This window comes from Bos indicus, chromosome 23, assembly GCF_029378745.1.
Source record: "Bos indicus isolate NIAB-ARS_2022 breed Sahiwal x Tharparkar chromosome 23, NIAB-ARS_B.indTharparkar_mat_pri_1.0, whole genome shotgun sequence".
Taxonomy (NCBI): domain Eukaryota; kingdom Metazoa; phylum Chordata; class Mammalia; order Artiodactyla; family Bovidae; genus Bos; species Bos indicus.
This window is the reverse complement of record NC_091782.1, coordinates 30,273,226-30,290,920: the sequence shown is the minus strand read 5'-3', so window position 1 is coordinate 30,290,920 and position 17,695 is coordinate 30,273,226. Positions and strand designations below refer to the sequence as shown.

Genomic DNA, 17,695 nt, shown 5'->3' with positions numbered 1-17,695 from the left:
TACAGGTGAGAGCCTGAGAACCGTACTCTTAGGCCGCTAATTTACTGCGCAAGCGCCCTGAGGCTGCCTCCGATTCGGCGAGCGCAGGCGCACTTTCTGTAGACCTAGCGCCTCACCGCCTCCCTGGAACCCGCCGCAGTGCGCAAGCGCGCAACATCTCCGTTTCCCTCCCCTCAGCCCCTCACCCCCCCCTCCTTTCCCCTTCAAGAAGCCGGCTCCGGGGCGCGCTCACCCCTGTGAGGAGGCCGGAGGCCGGACACAGGAGACGCTCTCTCCGTTCCCGGAAGATCATGTACCAGCCCAGCCGGGGGGCGGCCCGGCGCCTCGGCCCCTGCCTTCGCGCCTATCAGGCTCGTCCCCAGGTGAGCGCCGAGAGGAAGCGGGAGGGGAGAGGAGGGGGCGGGGAGAGACCCTCCTCAGCCGGCGCGTGGGGCGGAGCGCGCGTCCCGTTTCGCGCAGGCGTACTGACGTCCCACCACTCCCCACCTGTGCGGAGCGGCGCGTGGAGGGGCGAGGGGTCTCAGGGACCGGAGGGCGGCGCTGCCAGCCCTGTCGCGCACGGGACGTCTGTCTCCCGGAACTTGGGGGGCAGGCGGGGTTGAGGCTGGCGCGGTGGGGCGCGGCCGCATTTCTCCCGCGTCTTCGCGGTTACCTGTGTCTGGAGGTGATTTGAAGGACAGAGGGCGGAGAGGTTCGCGGCGCCTCCAGGGAGCCGACCAGACGGACCTGCGGGCCGCGCTCTGCAGCCCACGCATCTTGCACCGGGATAGCGGTCCCGGCGGGAAGGCCGGCCCGAGTGGACCCGGTTCGGGCCCTTGTGCCCGGGCGGGCAAGATGGCCACGCCCCCGGCGGAGACGGCGCCTCCGGGACACCGTCGGGGACAGAGGTACCCGCGCGGCCTGCCCGCCTTCCCCGATAATAAGACCCCTCGGGGGCTCCTTGAAAACGCAGGAGCTCGAGTCAGGCCTGACTTTGAGTTACTTCTGCCTCATCGCAGTTTCAACATCAGTAAATCAGGAGCATCATGAGGTCCATCCAGCCTTTAACAGTCTCCTGGGCTTTTTCGTGTCATTAGAGGAGCCCAAGTGATGAGCTTACATTTATATACTACTTTACAGGTCGCAAAGTTTTATTGACATTTATTATCTCTTAAAGTCCTCATTGTGATTCAGTGTGGCTTCATCGTCCTTATTTATAGTACATTTATGGAAAACTCAGGCTGAGGGAATTAGAGTGCCTAACGTTACATTATAGAATTGGAACTCCAAAGTCTCCTAGTTCCAGTTGGATGTTCTTTTCTCTGCAACAGCCGCCTCACATACTCCTGGAGTTGTGTTAGAGGCCACATCATTTCATCCACAATATAACGAGACCTGTCTGGTGTTCATTCATTTGTTCATTCTTAAGTATGCACTCTTGTGATTCTTGCTGTAAGAGACAGACCTGCCCCCAAAGAGGTTTGGAATCTTAAATCTAAACGTATTTGCTATTTTGGCTAGGTATTTGTACTTAAGTCACAAGAAAGTATATCCTCCTGTTTTAAGCAGAGATGGAAATGAATTTTTCCTCTAGTAATTTGATCTTTTCTGTCAGAAGGAGCAGGTGGATTGGAAGCGTGTTAATGGGCAGAGTTTGGATGGAGGGGCATTAGGCAGCTGGATTCTTACCTTTTTTCTCTTTTGTTCTTCCTCCTCAGGACCAGTCTTCTCCATGGGCTCTACCATTCCCACCCCTTTGGCCTCACTCCACAACCACCACTTCTCCATCTTTGCCTCTTTTCTGGTCTCCCCCACCCCCAAGCCCTCCCACCCGACTGCTTCCCCCAGCTCCCCCACTGCCTCTCCCTCAGGTCCAAGCCCTCACCTCACCATGGGTGGTTCTCCCCCCAGGAAAGGGGGAGGAGGGGCCAGGACCCGAGTTACTTAGCGGCTGCCTGGATGGGCTCAGGAGCCTGTTTGAGGGGCCTCCCTGCCCCTGTCCTGGAGCTCTGATACCTTTCCAAGCCCCTGGAACCGCCCACCCTTCCCCTGCCACTCCATCAGGAGATCCAAGTATGGAGGAGCACCTGGCTGTCATGTATGAGAGACTGAGACAAGAGGTAAGTCCATTCAAAAGTGGCCTTTGTCCAAAATGGGGAGAGATGTAGGTAATTCTTAAAAATAGGAAGTTAGTCAGTCAGCTGGATTGTTTCTTGGAACCATGAGACAGGCATCGAAATATGTTTCAAACATTTCCCAAGGAAAAGATACTCCTCGGTTTGAATTAGGGATGAGATAACCTTTCACTCAGGAATAAGGAGACACTCGATATAGAAAATTGAGGAGTAGGATCATCTTTTCTTTCCTCCTGGATTCATGCCTTCTTCTTCCACCTAGCTTCCCAATCTCTTCCTTCACTCCCACGACTACACTCTCTACTCATCGGATGTGGAATTCATCAATGAGATCCTCAACATGCGTACCAAGTGAGAATCCATTGAACGGGTAGGGCCTTGGGCAGGAAAAGGACCCAGTGCTATTTTCACTTATTAGAGACGGTCCTAAGTTGCTTCTCACCACCGTCCCCAATTCCTCTGTCAGAGAACAGTTTGGTTTTCTGATTGTGTCGTCATGAGATTTCTTCCCCATCTCTTCCTGTCAGAGGCCGGACATGGTACATTCTGTCACTGACTCTCTGCCGCTTCCTGGCCTGGAACTATTTTGCACAGCTTCGGCTGGAGATTCTGCAGCTGACACGCCACCCTGAGAATTGGACCCTGCAAGCCCGCTGGCGGCTTGTGGGACTGCCCATTCACCTGCTCTTTCTTCGTTTTTATAAGCGTGACAAGGAGGAGCTTTACCGGTAAGAGAAGTGAGAAAAGAAACACCACAACTTTCTAATCTTACCCTTTTGCGAGTCTGCAGGCTAGTCTTCTAGACAATCCTCCCATCTACCCTGACTAGACTGCAGGCTCCTTGAAGGCAGGCTTTGTTTTAGTCTACTTTAATATAGAAAAAAATAGGGACTTTGAGTATATAGGAAGCTTCTGAACTCAGTTTCTTCATGTACATTACCTGGCACATAGTAGGGACTCATATACTTAATGAACAGATGAAAATACCTGTCTCTTAAGTTTTGCTTCACAGCCTTGGGTAAACTACTTGGTAAATTTCCAGCACAGAGTAGCATCCCGAGAAATTCTTAGCCTAAGCCCACACCAGTAGTTTCTAAACTTTGCTGCACAGTGGATTCTTGGATTTTTTTTTTAATCCAAGAATCTTTTTTAAAATATTGGTGCCAGACATCCTGATTTAATTGGGCCCAGGGTAGAACTCAGGATTTTTAAAAATCCTCAGGTGATCTAACACATAGCAAAGGTTAAGAACTACTAGTTTAAACAAATGCTTGAATTAAAACTTTAGGACCAATAACCCTCTCTCTCAGTGAGCCTCTTTCTCCCTTCACCAGGACCTATGATGCCTATTCCACCTTCTACCTGAATTCCAATGGCCTCATTTGTCGCCATCGCCTAGACAAAGTGAGTGCTAGGGCTGTGGGGGGCGGGGGGTGGTGTGCGGGGTGACAAAGTAGAACATCACACCAGCTACATTAACCTTTCTCGCTTTAGCTGATGCCTTCACATTCACCCCCCGCACCTGTGAAGAAGCTGTTAGTGGGAGCCCTGGTGGCTCTGGGGCTGTCGGAACCAGAACCCAACTTACACCTGTGTTCCAAGGACTGATCAGGAACTGGGGCAGAGGCAGCACTGATGACTTTGCTACGCACAAAAAGAGGCGGTGGAGGCAGCTGAGAGCCTCAGAGCCAGTTACCTCCCCAATTCGCTCTCCTCCTCTACTTTCCATCTCATGCTATGTAAAGCTGCTGTGTAATTTAACTTGTAAATAATAAAATCTACATGAATATATGAGATCCAATTTCCATGTCACTTTTTTCTGAATCTCAAAAGTTCCCCATGGAATTTCCCTGGTGATCCAGGGGTTAGGACTCCACACTCTTCACTGCTGAGGGCAAGGATTCAATCCCTGGTCAGGGAACTAAGATCCCACAAGCCGAGTAGCCAAAAAAAAAAGTTCCCCATAGCTTTACTCTAAAAATATTTTTATTAATAGATATTAAATAAGGTACAGAAGGAAAAGGAGCTGGTGTTAGGTTCTGATTGTTCTGTCCCCTGCTCTTCACCCTAGCTCTTCCCGTGTCTTGCCTATTTTTTTGGGCATTTTCTTAGCATGGGGATCTTCTAGCTCCTTGGCCTTGTAATAGTGGGGCGCCACTTCGAGAAGCCAACTGCTCTCAATCTCCAATACCTGCAAGAGGAGAGAAAAAAATCAGCAAGATTCTCTTTTGTCCAACCTAGATTCTGAGATGTGTGTGATTTTTAAAAAGGTTCTCTTCTTTCCCCTTTGTCTGTAGGGCAAGGGAAATGGGTATCTGGCTCTAATACTCTATATCCCAACACTCTGTTATATGTTGTTCAAGAGCACAAGTAAGCTAACTCTAAACAAAAGCCTGAACCTAAAGACTAAAATACACTCAAGACAAAGGCCACACCTGCTTTGTTCACCATTATCACTGCAGCCCCTGAAGCACTGAGACAATGCATTCAGCACTTAGTGAATGAACAGTTAGATCTTAGCGGATGCTGAGACAGCTTTAGAATGGATGCCTTTCTACCTTATCCTATCTTAAACCAAGTTGCTTTCCTCTTTCTCTGCCAGTCCCAGCAACCTGAACCTGGGTTTTTCGCATGCCAGAATACCATCTCCCACACAAGCCACCTGCCTGGGCAGGCCAAGGTGCCCTCACCTGTCTCATGAACTCTTTGGTGGTCAAGACAAGTTCATGGTAGAGCAGCCAGCGTGGCTGTTCCTCAAAGAGGGAAGAGTTGGGATGAATGAACACCGTCTGCTGCTGTTTGACTGTGCGGTAGCCGCTGCGAGTCAACCGTGCTGTGTGGTAGAAGTAGCCAGCGGTGATGGCCTGGAAGCAGGCGGGAAAGGAAGTCAATGGGAAAGGCTGGCATCCAGGGACCCTCAGCACTCGCTACCTTTTTAGTGCAGGGTTTCACTTCACTTCACTTTGGGAGACCTAAGAAGGTAAGGACCTCCAGTGCCCCAGGAAGAAAGAACAAGGGGAACCCACCTTCCCCAGGGAAAGGGGCACATTCTCAGGTCGCTGGCCCCAGACAAGCTTGCTCCTCAGGAGATAATGGGTGGACGGCAGGAGACTAGACTAAGGAAATGCTGACCTTTCGAACACGGATGTAGTCCCCTTGGCAGGAACTGAGACCAACTTCCACACGTTCCAAGAGCCCCTCCAGCTGCTCCCGCACATCCCGGGCTCGGCGCATGGATCTGAACTGAACAAAGTTCTCATAGCACCACTGGGAAGAGTAACCACTCTCAGCCCACTGTGAAGAGAGAGGGAGGGAAAAAGGGGATGTTAAGTTTATACAGCAGGACCAGAGTCCCCTGTGCCCTCCTCATTCCCATTCACCCAAGCCCAGGGACCTGTGTATAAACATTCAGCAGAACCAGGTGGTCCCCACCAGGGAGGAAGAAGTTGACCCGAGCGTTGTCAGCATGGACGACCTTGTCCTTGGGTCGGTAGAAGATGGAGTTGTTGACAGAGAGCATGGCAGCCACTGTCAGGATCTCCTCTGAACAGCTGTACCTGGGGCAGGAAGGGAGAAACATGAGAGCTCAAAGCAAGACACAGAGGAACAGACCCAGTGAAGAGGAAAGGGACCGCGGTATGATGGATGTCCTCATGCAGCGGCTGCAGGCTGGGCTGACGGCTACAAATCAGAGCGTAGACTGCTTTTGGTGGCAGGGGCAGCAGGATGGGGGTCCAGGAGGGGAGGTCAGGCTGTAGATAAAACAGTAACAGGAGAGACGTGCAGGGAGGCAGGGGTGGGAAAACGTCGTGAGGGTAAGAAGGTGTGCATTACAGCAATTTTTTAAGTTCATGTAATGACCTTTAACTTCAACCACAGCCAAGGGATGGCCTTAAAAAGTGGTCCCCCCACAGCTGCACCTAAATGCTCTAGTCCGAAATGGGAGGAGAGACTAAGTCTCCAAGCCAGCCCTCCCTCAGCACTCCTCACAGATAAAAAGTCTTCCACTTTTGTTCATGCCCCCAAATTTTCTACATTCTTGGCTATCTCACCCATTTGATATAACCAAAGACAGGACGGTGTCTGACTGACCCTTGTGGACCTCAAAAGGGCAATTGGAGTTATCCAACAACTTGTTATTAGTTAAAGAATAATGTGGTGGAGAGGAAAAGGAAGCGCACAAAGATGGCCCCAGAGACAGAAGCAGGCATGGCCAGTGTGTGTGCCAGAGGCCTGGCTGAGTCAAGGGCTTACTTCTCAGAGGCCAGGATCATTTTAGACAGCATGGGGTCCACAGGCAGCTCTGCCATCTTTCGACCAGACTAAGGAGAGGAAAGAGAGAGTTGAGGCCACTCCTTCTTCAGGTGTCCCCCTGCCCCTCAAGGGGTCACCCTAGCCTTCCTCCAACCCCAGCCCACTGCCCTCCCACCTCACCGTGGTGAGCTCCCCAAGGTGGTTGAGGGCTCCTAGTGCATAGAGCTGCTCCAGAGCCAGCAGCAGGGTCTCGTATGGCGGGGGGTCCAGGAAATCAAAGTGCATTAGGTCATGGATCCCTGGAAAAGGATGGGTGGGGTTAGGACAGACTCCTTCACATGACCAGTGATGGCAGCCCCACCCTCCCCTCTCAAGAGGACTGGGGAGCCCAGTCACCTAAGCTCTTAAGCAGCAACACGACGTTGCCCAGGCTGGTCCTCTGAATCTCGGGCACCGTGGTTTCCTCCAGCTCGTGCTGGTAAGCCCAGGCGGTATACAGGCGGAAGCACTTCCCCGCAGCCACCCGACCCGCCCGGCCAGCTCGCTGATTGGCAGAGGCCTGGAAAGAAAGGACCGTTTGTCAGGCCCATTGACACTCTGGTGATGGAAAAGAGAAAGGGTGGTATTTCTGCAAGAAATATGGGGGATATGGGTGCAGACCGCTAACCCCCCTGCTCTGAGCTATCCCCACTGCTTCTGAGTTGGCCTGTTGTCCTCCTCGCCCCATGGAGACCCCACTCCGGCCCAGGCCCACCTTGCTGCAGGGTGTGACAGTGAGCGATTCCATGCCTGTGCGGGGGTTGTAGCTCTTCTGCTTACAGAACCCTGGATCCAGCACATAAATGATGCCCTCAATGGTAAGCGAGGTCTCAGCGATATTGGTTGCCACAACCACCTGAATGAGAGGATGTGGGGTCACCCAGAAACTCCACCCACCTAGTTACCCAGAAGTCATTCTGGAAGACAAGGAGTGGACAAACGGGGGCAAAGGAGCAGGAGCTGAAGCAATCTGTGGCCAAGGTCAGGAGAGGGGAACAGACCAGCAGAGAGGGGAGAGAGACGTGGGGATAAGCAGGGCATAACAAGGAAAGAAAACGAAGAGGGTTCAGCAGTTTTTTTCAGAGATGGGAGCTGAGGGAGTTAGGCTCCTGCCCCATCTTCCCCACTGTTGCTTTCATAATTACCTTCATATGTTAGTTCCTAAAATAAACCCCCTGATGAGTCCCGCTGCTCTACTCCTGCCCCTGGTTACACAGCATCCAGAATGATCCTTTTAAAATGTGAGCCTCTTACATCACTCCCTGCATCCTTCAGTGGTTCCCATCCTACCTGACAATCACAGCCAAGATCTTTTAGGCCCCAAGTTCTCCAGACCCTGGCTACCCTTCCGACCTCATCTCTGAGCACCAGCGCTCCTCACTCCACCCCTGCCCTCACACCCATCCTCCACGTGGGTTATTCCCTCCACTGGGCGCATCTTCCGGATCAGATGTCAGCCTGGCACCCTCCCTTGCCTGGCTGAGGCTCCAGTTTCACACTCACCTCATCAGACATGGGGTGTCCCTACACCCTAAGGAAAATACCTTCCTGCCATTCTTTCCCCCCAACCTTGACTCCCCTGGATGTGCACTGTACTTCTTCAGAGCCTTTGTCACAAATTGACATTATGTATTTATGTGTTACTTCCTAACCTCTGTTAGTCTAAACTCCCTGAGGCTAGAGACTTCGTTTAGTCCATCACTATATCCTCATCCCTTAGAACAGTTCCTGGAAAGTGGGAGGAGCTCTATAAATATTTGTGGAAAGTTACATCTTTGCTCACAGTCCTTTGATGACCACTCACTGGTCTGAAGTCCACACTCTTCCTCCTGCCATCAAAGGCTCTCTCTAACCGCCATCCCAAGTTGTTTTCAGCTGTCTCCCCTTCCTTTGCCATGTGAGCCTTCCATTAAGCCTGCTAGATTACTCTGACCTCAAACACCCCTTAGGCCTTCCTCTGATACTCCCCCAGCATCTTCCTTAAAGATCCAGTTCAAATCCTGCCTCCTGGCAAACCCAGACCCTCCCTTCTCATTGCATCTCTGCCACACTCACTTTCTGGACTATGCATTTGACTATCTCTCTGTCCCTGCTGTTGTCACCCTCTCCAGCGCCAGCAGTGACGGGCTGGCTGACTGCCACCCAGCCTCGCAGCTGTGCCAGGAAACACGTTGCACAGGGCATGCGCGTTCCTTCCTTTTCACTACTAACTGCATGAACCATAGGGAATGATGAATGTGGGCTTCTCCAACTGACTTTCCGTGCCCCCGGGGGCGTGGGCTGGAAGATCCGCGCCTGCATGTCGGAAGGCAGGTTGGCATAAATGGGCAGCACCAGGAGCTCCCGGATTTTGGAGCCCAGGCGGCGGCAGCGATCCTGGAGCATCTCGCAGGCAGCCTCGATCTCCTCCTGGATTTGGGTCGGGGAGAGCAGCACGGAACCCAGAGTCACGCAGGGCTGACCCGCCAGCCCAGTCTTCCCCAGGATACATACACCAGCCCTGCCCCACATCGCACCTGTCCTGTCAGGAACACCAGGATGTCCCCAGGGGGCTGAGTCACGTGGATCTGCAGCACGGACACCACACAGGCCTCCAGGTAGTCCGCCTCCGGAGCCTGGGCAGGAGGATGCAGGGTCACGGGAGGGCCACCTGCTCCAGCAAACCCTTCCTCTCCTCCCACCTCGACATACACTTCATCCCGGTTCCCCTCAGGACTCTCATCCCATCCTTCCCTCCAAGGCCAATCTCCTCCAAGGCTCTGCTGCCTTCACACTTAAGCCCGCCCTCCCTAAGGGGGCACCTTGGTGTAGAAGATGTCAACTGGAAATCTGCGTCCAGGGATTCGGAAGATGGGGGCGTCATCGAAGAAAGTGGAAAAGCGGGCTGTGTCCAATGTGGCTGAAGCCACCAGGACCTTGAGCTCAGGTCGGAACCGTGCAACATCCTTGATCAAGCCAAAGAGAATGTCTGTGTGCAGGGTCCGTTCATGGGCCTCATCCACCATCACCACACTGGGGAAGGAACAGGGGCAGCAGTGAGCTGGGGGTGCGGGACACTGGGACCTCCAGAGGAGAGAAACAGAAGAAAGCAAAGAGCCAAAGGGTGAATGTGGGAGGAAGGGGCTCCAAAGAGAGGCCAGTCATCACAGTTAAGACAGACAACAGAAAGTCAGAGAAGGAGGGGGCTTGTGAGTGTACAGCATCTCCCAGCCTGGGCAGACAACAGCACCCACGATCTAACCCTAACTCCCTGGGCCCATCTCAGTTCTAGGACGGTTAAAACCATAAAGATTCACGAACCGGTGGATAAGTCAGAAGAGAAGACAATGGCCAAACTGGCTGTTGGAAGTGAGAAAACAGGGTGGGAAGAAAGGAGACAAAAGCCAGAGATGAAAGGATATGATAAAGGAAGATGCTGAAGGTCAGGAGAGCAGCAGACGGGAGGGAGACGAGGGTGGGTGGCTCCCCTTCCCATGGGAGCTGGGGGAGCTGTGCGGACCTGTAACTTGCAAGGTCAGGTTCAGAGAGGAACTCCCGGAGAAGCATCCCGTCCGTCATGTAGCGCAGGACGGTTCGCTCTGACGTGCAGTCCTCAAAGCGGATGCTGTAGCCGACCTGTTGAGGGGTCCAGGAGTGATGAACAGTTGGGCTGGTGCTCCCGGGAGGGAGGGCCAGGGGACAAGGGCGAGCACCTGGACCGGTGGGGGGCAGGGGGAGCCTGTGGGCGGCTGGGACTGAATCCCAGACCCGAGGGGCTCCCCGCAACCCTCAGTCCCCACAGGTCTCACCTCATTGCCAAGCTTCACACCCATCTCCCGGGCCACTCGGGCAGCCACGCTCATGGCTGCCACTCTCCGGGGCTGGGTACAGGCGATCTTCATACCCTTTTTTGTGTAACCCTGCATGACAAGAATAAAGAGGAGGCTTTCCCTTTGCTAAATATGCAATTCAGAAAAGCTGGAAATGCAGGCCAGGGCAGCAGGAACGGAGGAACAGACAGAAGCCGAAAATCAGACAAAGATCAACAGATAGGATGGCAGACGTGGAGCTCCCTAAGGGTCCTCACCCAGCCCTGGCAGTCCCAGCCCGCTGGGTCATCAGGTTCAGGGCTCTACGAGATGTGAGCTGGAAAAGGACTGACCGACTGGGTAGACCCCAAAGCAAGGGGAACAAAGGAAGGCACAAAAGCAGGCGAGGTCTTTTCAGTCCTCATTCCCTGGCCCTGCAGAGGCCAGGCTGGTGGAGCGCAGGGTCCGCGTTCACACCCACCTGCCGTCTATCCATCTCCACCTCCTGCCTACGTGAAGGCACAGCACGCCTCCCAGGCGTGGACCCCATGGCAGGAAGTGAGAAGGGAAATGGGGAAAGGGTGTGGTCCTTCCTTTGAAGACCCTCACTACCGAGCAGAAAAGACTAAAGGAGCGAGACGAAAAGGGAAAGCAATGACATAAAACCCCATGAAAAGGAGCTACCAGCACAGCGCTGGTCAGTGGCAACTGAGGGTGTGGCTGCCGTACCTCCTCAAAGAGGTACTGAGGGATCTGGGTGGTCTTGCCCGAGCCTGTCTCGCCTTCGATGATGAGGACCTGATGATTAGCAATAGCGGCCAGGAGCTCCTCGCGAAATGGGAACACAGGAAGGCTGCGGCGCACGGCCTGGATGGACTCCTTCTGCTGGGCCTGAGTGGGGGCGGGCGGGGCCGACGGCTCCTAAGGATGGGAAAGAGGGCTGTTGAGCACCAGGGCCAGTGCCAGCCTCCTCAGGACGTCCCTGCGCCCCCTACCCTCACCTCATCGCCCTGGAGCTGAGTGGCCCGGACAAACTCAATGGTCTCCTCCTCCTCCAGCACCAGCTGATACTTGGGCTCCTGGGAGGCAGCATCTCGGGCCCCAAACTTCAGGGATGCTGCCCCAAGCCGGGCCTCCTCCCAGCGCCGCTGCTCCTCCCCAGGGGCGCCGGACTCCTCCTCCACTAGATCCACTGTGCGTGCAGGCTACGGAGACAGGGGGACGTGGAGACAGAGCTGCCCTCTCTGCCCAGCGCCCCCTCCCCAGCCGCTACTGCCACAGAGAAAGGCAAGACAAGGGAGGGCCCGCTAAGCCGCCGCCCTAGTCCCCGAAGCCTTCCCTCCCCTCCGCTCGGGCACCTGGGCTGAAGCGGCGACCCCTCGCCTCACCTGTCCTCGGGTCTCCTCGGGCATGTGGTAGCGATTGGTGGCCTCCAGTTTCTCCTGCTCCCCAGCCGCCCGGTACTCCCGGGCCAGATCCCGCACGCGCCGCTTGTACCTGAGCTCCCGGCGCTCGTGTCGGCTCAGCTCCACGTCCCCAAAGAGGAACTCCTCGTCCGCCAGCTCGGCCTCCAGGTCTTCCAGCTTCTCTCGCTCCCGCTTGGCCAGGTACTCTCGGCGGGATTTCTTCCTCAGCTCAGGGACCTGGGTCAGGCCAGGGCAGTCAGAGCCTCCCCTCGCTAGAAGAGTGACCCCTTTCCCCTGTCCCCTTAAGAGGCACAACCTCCTGGGCAGGCCTGCCCGGGAACCTAAAGATGTGTCCTCCACCGTCCTTCCCTTTTCACTGAACAGCCTAACGAGGAGCCCAACGTAGGGCCCACACGCTGCCTTCCAGCAGCTCGGACGGTCCTTCCAGGCAGCCTCACCATCTTTGCCAATATCGATTCACCAGGACGATTATGCGTGTATTTTCTATTCTACCCTTGCTATTTTGTTCAACCCAGTGTAAAGGGGGAAAACATGACAGCTGACGCCACGATGTGGAGGCAGAGGTCTCCAACTGAAAACAACTGAGACACTCAGAATCCGCCAGGGGCCCTCCCCTGGGGGGCCGAGTGTATCCAGTTGACCAAAGAGTTCATTCGGGCTTTTCTGTAACATCTTATGGAAAACACTTGAATGAACTTTTTGGCCAACTTGATACTTAATTGCTTGGTTTTTTTGTTCCATGATACACTAAAATGGAGTTTATGCTCATGAGCTGATCTGAGTACCACAATCGAATTCTCCTTTGGCCTGACAGGCACACCGCTGGACAGTACCCGCCCTCGCCCCACCATGGGATGTACACACCACCACCCAAGAAGCGCTGCTGCTACAGCTGTTTAATTTGAGTCTAAGCGAGCTGCAAGACCCAATTTCCACTTTAAAGTAAGCACTGGGACAGAACTTAACACCGCAAGATACGGATCAGATAAATCCAGAATGTAGGACATGGTGTACAAGATGAGACAGAAAGCAAGAGAGAAGGGGAAAATGAAACAAACTGAAGAGACCTCACACTCAAATGCAACGCATGAATGCAACTGGCTTCCAGTTTGGAAAAAGCAGTTATTAAAGACATTTGGGGATAACTGAGGAAATCTTATTGTGGGCAGATTCTTAGCTGATCCATGAGAATCATCTTCTTGGGTGTGACAGTGGCGCGGTGTGAGAATGTCTGCAGACACCAGGGACACGCTGATGGCATAAAATGCCACGATGTCTAAAACTTTCGTACGGTTCAAAAAGGACCAAAAAAGCTGCCACTTACACAAACATTGAAAATGCTGCACATGGTATTAGCAATTTTTTAATCCAAACAGTCTGGATAGATGTTGTTACGCTATTCTTTCAACTTTCCTATTGGTGTAAATTATGAAAATTTTCATAATTAAAAAAGGAAAGAAAAGTTCAAGAAAGTAAAAATACTACATCAGCACCAAGAGACATCTCAGAAGTCTCTGGCTACAGTCACTTTCTGGGGTGTAACCTGAGATGGATACATCAGGGGAGACCCGATGGCCACTAAGGCATTGTTAAGACACCAAGAGTCTCGAAATTCTTTGGGGGAAATCTAAGTGTGACTTACATGGGAAAGCCAGGCCTTCAGAAAACTGCAACCCTACCGAGGCTCCCCTGTAACAAGTCTAGTGCATGAATCACAAAGGCTCAGTCCCTGTGCAGTAAGAAGACCAACTCTGAAAATCAGTGGGTGATCACAAGGCCCGGGGGAGTGGGAGATGGGGTGGGGAAATGGAGGGATTAGACCGTAGGAAGGTATGTGGAGATGGTGTGCACAAGCTCAGCAGTCAGCACATCCCTGCCCTGCCCCTGTCCTCCAGCCAGCCCCTTGACCTTCCAGCTGCCTGTTGAGTATACCTCTTTAAGTCCCAGGAACAGGGAAATACTCCCTCACTAACATACAGTCTGATCTGATCCTAAGGAGTGAGAGGGTTTCTGGGCCATTTCCTTCCCACTACAGTTTAAGTCTATCCTTAGCTGGCCCCTCAACCAGAGACCCAACACCCCCCACCCCACTTCCTCTCCATCTTTCCTCCCTACCCCTAACCACTCCATCAGGAAGTCTTTCCCTTTGTCTTTCTGGGCACAGGGACTCACCATGGCTTTCCGGTCTTCCTCAGCCATCTTGAGGCGTTTCTGAGCCTCTTCGTAAGCCTAGGAGAAGAAGGCAAGACTGGTCAAAGTCCCCACGCCCACAGCCATTCCTGTCTAGAATCACAAGCATCACTCAGATGTTCCCTAGCACAAAGAAACGTCCCCCCTTCACTGAGGAATCTCTGTGGTTACAGGTTCAGCAGAGAGCCACCTTAGCCCAAAGACCCAAAGAGATAACCAGACTACTGGAGGTGGCCCCTTGTCTTCCCAGAGATCACTATCTGCGGTCACACCCAACCTCAGACTGGATCCAGGGGTCTGCATGGGAACTGAGGGAACGTGCTGCTCCAACGCACCTTCTTGTCTGACCGCTCCAGGACGTTGCGAGTCCGATCCTTGTCCCGCTGCCGAACCCGCTCGGCAAACGCATCGCGTTCCTCCAGGTCCTGAAGGCGCTCTCGCTCTGTCCGCTCCCACTCATCCTCTGACTCTGGCTTTTCCGTCTGCTCTTTCTTCTCCCTGCAGCCCAGCCCAGAGGATTAACTGAGGGCACTCAGAGGCTTCCCGTCCCATCAACCACCTGCCCCATTCTCTCGCCCCCTACATCTGACTTACCCTGTCTTCCTCTTTCCTTTCTCAGAAACTTGTTCCTCCTCCTCGTCTTCCTCTTCCGCCTCACGTTTCTTCCTGAGGTGTTTCCGTTTTTTCCGCTTCTTCTGGACACTGCTCCCGGCCCTGCCCACAGTCTCCTCGCTGCTCTCCTCACTGTCCTCCAACAACATATAAGAGCGGTTCTTTTCCAGCAAGGCTCGGGCTTCTCGCTCAGCTGCCCGAGCTGGCTTTTCCACCACTGCCTTCCGTGGGACCTGTCGGGAGACAGAGGAAAAGTCAAGGGGATGTGAGCAACTCCTGATCTCTGCCCACCTACTCTGCCCGGTTCCTAATTTAAGGAGTAACTGATCTTAAGCCAGCTGTCATTCTCTCTCTTCCGCAAGGCTTCACACCATGTCCATCAGCCCAAATGGGGTCTCTCAGTTTCTAAGCCTATCCCGTGCACCCCCTGCTAGGTACTAGGGATATAGGGATAAAGAGACAAAACTTCCTGCCCTCACGGAGTTTACATTCTCACACCCAATTCTCGACTGCTCAGCCTCTGTTCTCCCCAATGACTAAGTCATTCCTACCCAAGGACTGGACAAGGATTGTCCAGATTGTTTTGCAGAGCCCGTCACGGGCCGGCACTGTACCAGCCTCCAGAGATACCCTGGTGAACAGATTAACACTGAGCTCCTACCCTCACATCAAGTACATTCTAACCTCATCTTTCACCAAGTGCATATGGGACAGCCACACCAGGTTATCTGCCATTCTCTGAACAAGTTCAACACTTTTAGTCTTACTGTATATTTCTGAGCTCTTGTTCTGCAGGGTACAATTAGATGGTATGAATACAAAGACAAAAAACACAGTCTTGTCTTCCAGGAGCTCACCATTACACCTTTACTCTTCCCCTTTCTCTACCCAACAAATTCCAGAGAATCTTTGGGCTGCTTTTCGCCATCACCGCTACACCACTTCTACCCTCCCACAACACTGCCCACACATCTCTTCTATAGCCTCACTCTTCGAAAGGTGGGTAAGTTTCCAGCATCACCCGGAAACTTGTAAGATTTGTTAGAAATGAAGAAAGGAAGAAACCATCCCAGACCTACCGAATCGGAACAAAAGCCGTGGATGAATCCTAAACCTGTTTGAGAAACACTGCTCTATAGACCCTTAAGCCCTCCTCAATCTTCTCCACGGGAGTGGTCGTCCGGCCCGAAAGTGATAACTGCTTGCAAAGTGAAGTCGCTCAGTCGTGTCCGACTCCTTGCGACCCCATGGACTGTAGCCCACCAGGCTCCTCCGTCCATGGGATTCTCCAGGCAAGAATACTGGAGTGGCTTGCCATTTCCTTCTCCAGGGGATCTTCCCGACCCAGGGATCGAACCCAGGTTTCCCGCGTTGCAGGCAGACACTTTAACCTCTGAGCCACCAGGGAAGCCCAAACTGAGCTTAATTCTCCGTTGGACAGTTTGCCAAACTCCGTTGGACAAGTAACCTGGGGGCCCCTCCCCTGCTCCACCCACTCTCCCGCCGCTCCCACGCCCGGTCCCGCCTCTCCCAGCACCTTGTTCCAGAGTCTGAGGGCGAAGTCCCGGGCCGGCCCACTGAGGTCCAAGGTATCGGTGTCTCGCAAGCGCTGCACGAACTCTTCTGCCGAGGCACAGCGCTGCGCGGTACCGATCAGGAACTGGGCCACGTGCCGCTCGCTCAGCCCCAGCACCGAGTGCAGCTCGTCTTGCACCCAGCGCTCCAGCCCCGCCGGTGTCGCCATGGCGACACACGCTCCCTATTCCTGGCCCTGAAAGTGTCTCCAGCTGCCACGTCGGCGGCCGGGCGGATCGGAGGCCTAGAGCTCCAGGATGGAGCCTCTGCTCCGGAATGGAGCTGCCTGAGAACCTAGGAGTTCAGTTTCCGATAGTCCAAAGCAATCTTCCCGGACCGCAGAGGCCGGAAGTGGCTGGTCTTTTTCGGCCTACGCACTACGGTGGCCGAGCGAGTTCAAATCTCGCGTAATTGTACGCGAAGCTCGGAATAAAACATGTTCATTTCTTTCCCTACTGAATTTCTGTCGCCCTCTGTTGGTCATTAGTGAATATTACATTCATTCATTTCATTCAACTATATTGAGAACCTTGGAGAAGGCAATGGCACCCCACTCCAGTACTCTTGCCTGGAAAATCCCTTGGACAGAGGAGCCTGGTAGGCTGCAGACCATGGGGTCGCGAAGAGTCAGACACGACTGAGCGACTTCACTTTCACTTTTCCCTTTCATGCATTGGAGAAGGAAATGGCAACCCACTCCAGTGTTCTTGCCCGGAGAATCCCAGAGACGGGGGAGCCTGGTGGGCCGCCGTCTATGGGGTCACACAGAGTCGGACACGACTGAAGTGACTTAGCAGCATATTGAGAACCTAAAGTGCCTGGTGGCTCAGGTGGGTAATGGCACCCCTCTCCAGTAGTCTTGCCTGGGAAATCCCATGGACGGAGGAGCCTGGTAGGCTACAGTCCACGGGGTCGCGAAGAGTTGGACACGACTGAGAGACTTCACTTTCACTTTTCACTTTCATGCATTGGAGAAGGAAATGTCAACCCGCTCCGGTGTTCTTGCCTAGAGAATCCCAGGGACGGGGGAGCCTGGTGGGCTGCCGTCTCTGGGGTCGCACAGAGTCAGACATGACTAAAGCAACTTAGCAGCAGCAGCAGCAAAGTGCCTGGTGGCTCAGGTGGGAAAGAATCTGCCTACAATGCAGGAGACCTAGGTTTGATCCCTGGGTGGGGAAGACCCCCTTGGAGGAGTAAATGGTAGCTCACTCCAGTATTCTTGCCTGAAGAATTCTATGGACAGAAGAACCTGACCTACTACAGTCCATGGGGTCACAAAGAGTCGGACATAACTGAGAGACCAACACTTCCAATGTGGGCCAGGCACAGTTTTAGTACCCAGGGATATAGCAAAGAACAAATCAGAAACAAATCCCTTACTGAATTTACAGTGGCAGAGGGTTGGGGGTGGGGACCAGCCTGACAGAGACAAGATACATAAAAATATAAAATACTAAGTTATATGGAGCCAAAAATAATGCAAGGTGTGTGTGGGCGCTTGTGGGGTGGGGCATTCAAATTAGAAGATCAGGTCCAGCTTGTTACAGATCAACTGATTAGGAGTGACCTTTGCTAGGACAGTTACCTTCTGCAAGAAGTGAATACAGGTTAGGCTTAATCGAGGACTCCAGGCAGATGAAAACTCAGGATGTGGAGAAAAAGCAAAGGTACCCTCTTTTCTTGGTGCTATCTCATA

General features: G+C 53.3%; 3 protein-coding genes across 4 annotated transcripts in view; 1 reads left to right on the top strand and 2 right to left on the bottom strand.

Moving 5' to 3' along the window:
* Window positions 1-848, bottom strand: part of PPP1R10 (protein phosphatase 1 regulatory subunit 10) — a 37,918-nt gene extending 37,070 nt beyond the window's left edge. The window contains exon 1 of the mRNA XM_019985786.2: window positions 653-848. The gene's annotated coding sequence lies outside the window, so the exon portion shown is untranslated. The remainder of the gene's footprint in view (window positions 1-652) is intronic.
* Window positions 104-3,908, top strand: C23H6orf136 (chromosome 23 C6orf136 homolog). Its single transcript, XM_019985806.2, is given in 10 exon segments — window positions 104-418; window positions 420-461; window positions 463-583; window positions 586-688; window positions 691-887; window positions 1,698-2,099; window positions 2,377-2,465; window positions 2,642-2,842; window positions 3,449-3,518; window positions 3,609-3,908. Coding segments are annotated over 10 exon segments (1,467 nt in total). The 5' UTR covers window positions 104-290; the 3' UTR covers window positions 3,723-3,908.
* A 174-nt stretch (window positions 3,909-4,082) lies between these two features.
* DHX16 (DEAH-box helicase 16) lies at window positions 4,083-16,362 on the bottom strand. 2 transcript variants are annotated; one of them, XM_019985785.2, is made up of 20 exons: window positions 15,962-16,362; window positions 14,407-14,657; window positions 14,148-14,310; window positions 13,795-13,851; window positions 11,584-11,838; window positions 11,197-11,400; window positions 10,925-11,116; window positions 10,196-10,306; window positions 9,907-10,022; window positions 9,209-9,419; window positions 8,924-9,022; window positions 8,664-8,816; window positions 7,123-7,263; window positions 6,765-6,927; window positions 6,549-6,667; window positions 6,369-6,436; window positions 5,509-5,671; window positions 5,247-5,408; window positions 4,805-4,978; window positions 4,083-4,305 (listed from the first exon to the last, which is right to left on the bottom strand). In XM_019985785.2, the coding sequence occupies exons 1-20, from the start codon at window positions 16,166-16,168 to the stop codon at window positions 4,177-4,179; spliced, it is 3,138 nt and encodes a 1,045-aa protein (XP_019841344.1). In that variant the 5' UTR covers window positions 16,169-16,362; the 3' UTR covers window positions 4,083-4,176. The 2 variants fall into 2 exon arrangements, with proteins under 2 accessions (XP_019841344.1, XP_070633561.1); XM_070777460.1 differs by lacking the exon at window positions 7,123-7,263.
* Between the last annotated feature and the right edge of the window lie 1,333 nt (window positions 16,363-17,695).

Coding starts and splice junctions, on each gene's coding strand:
- DHX16 (XM_019985785.2), bottom strand. CDS start 16,168: ATGGCGACACCGGCGGGGCTGGAGCGCTGGGTGCAAGACGAGCTGCAC. Junction 10,307..10,924: donor CTCAGTACCTCTTTGAGGAG/GTACGGCAGCCA, acceptor CTTGTCATGCAG/GGTTACACAAAAAAGGGTAT. Junction 4,979..5,246: donor ACTACATCCGTGTTCGAAAG/GTCAGCATTTCC, acceptor GCCTGCTTCCAG/GCCATCACCGCTGGCTACTT.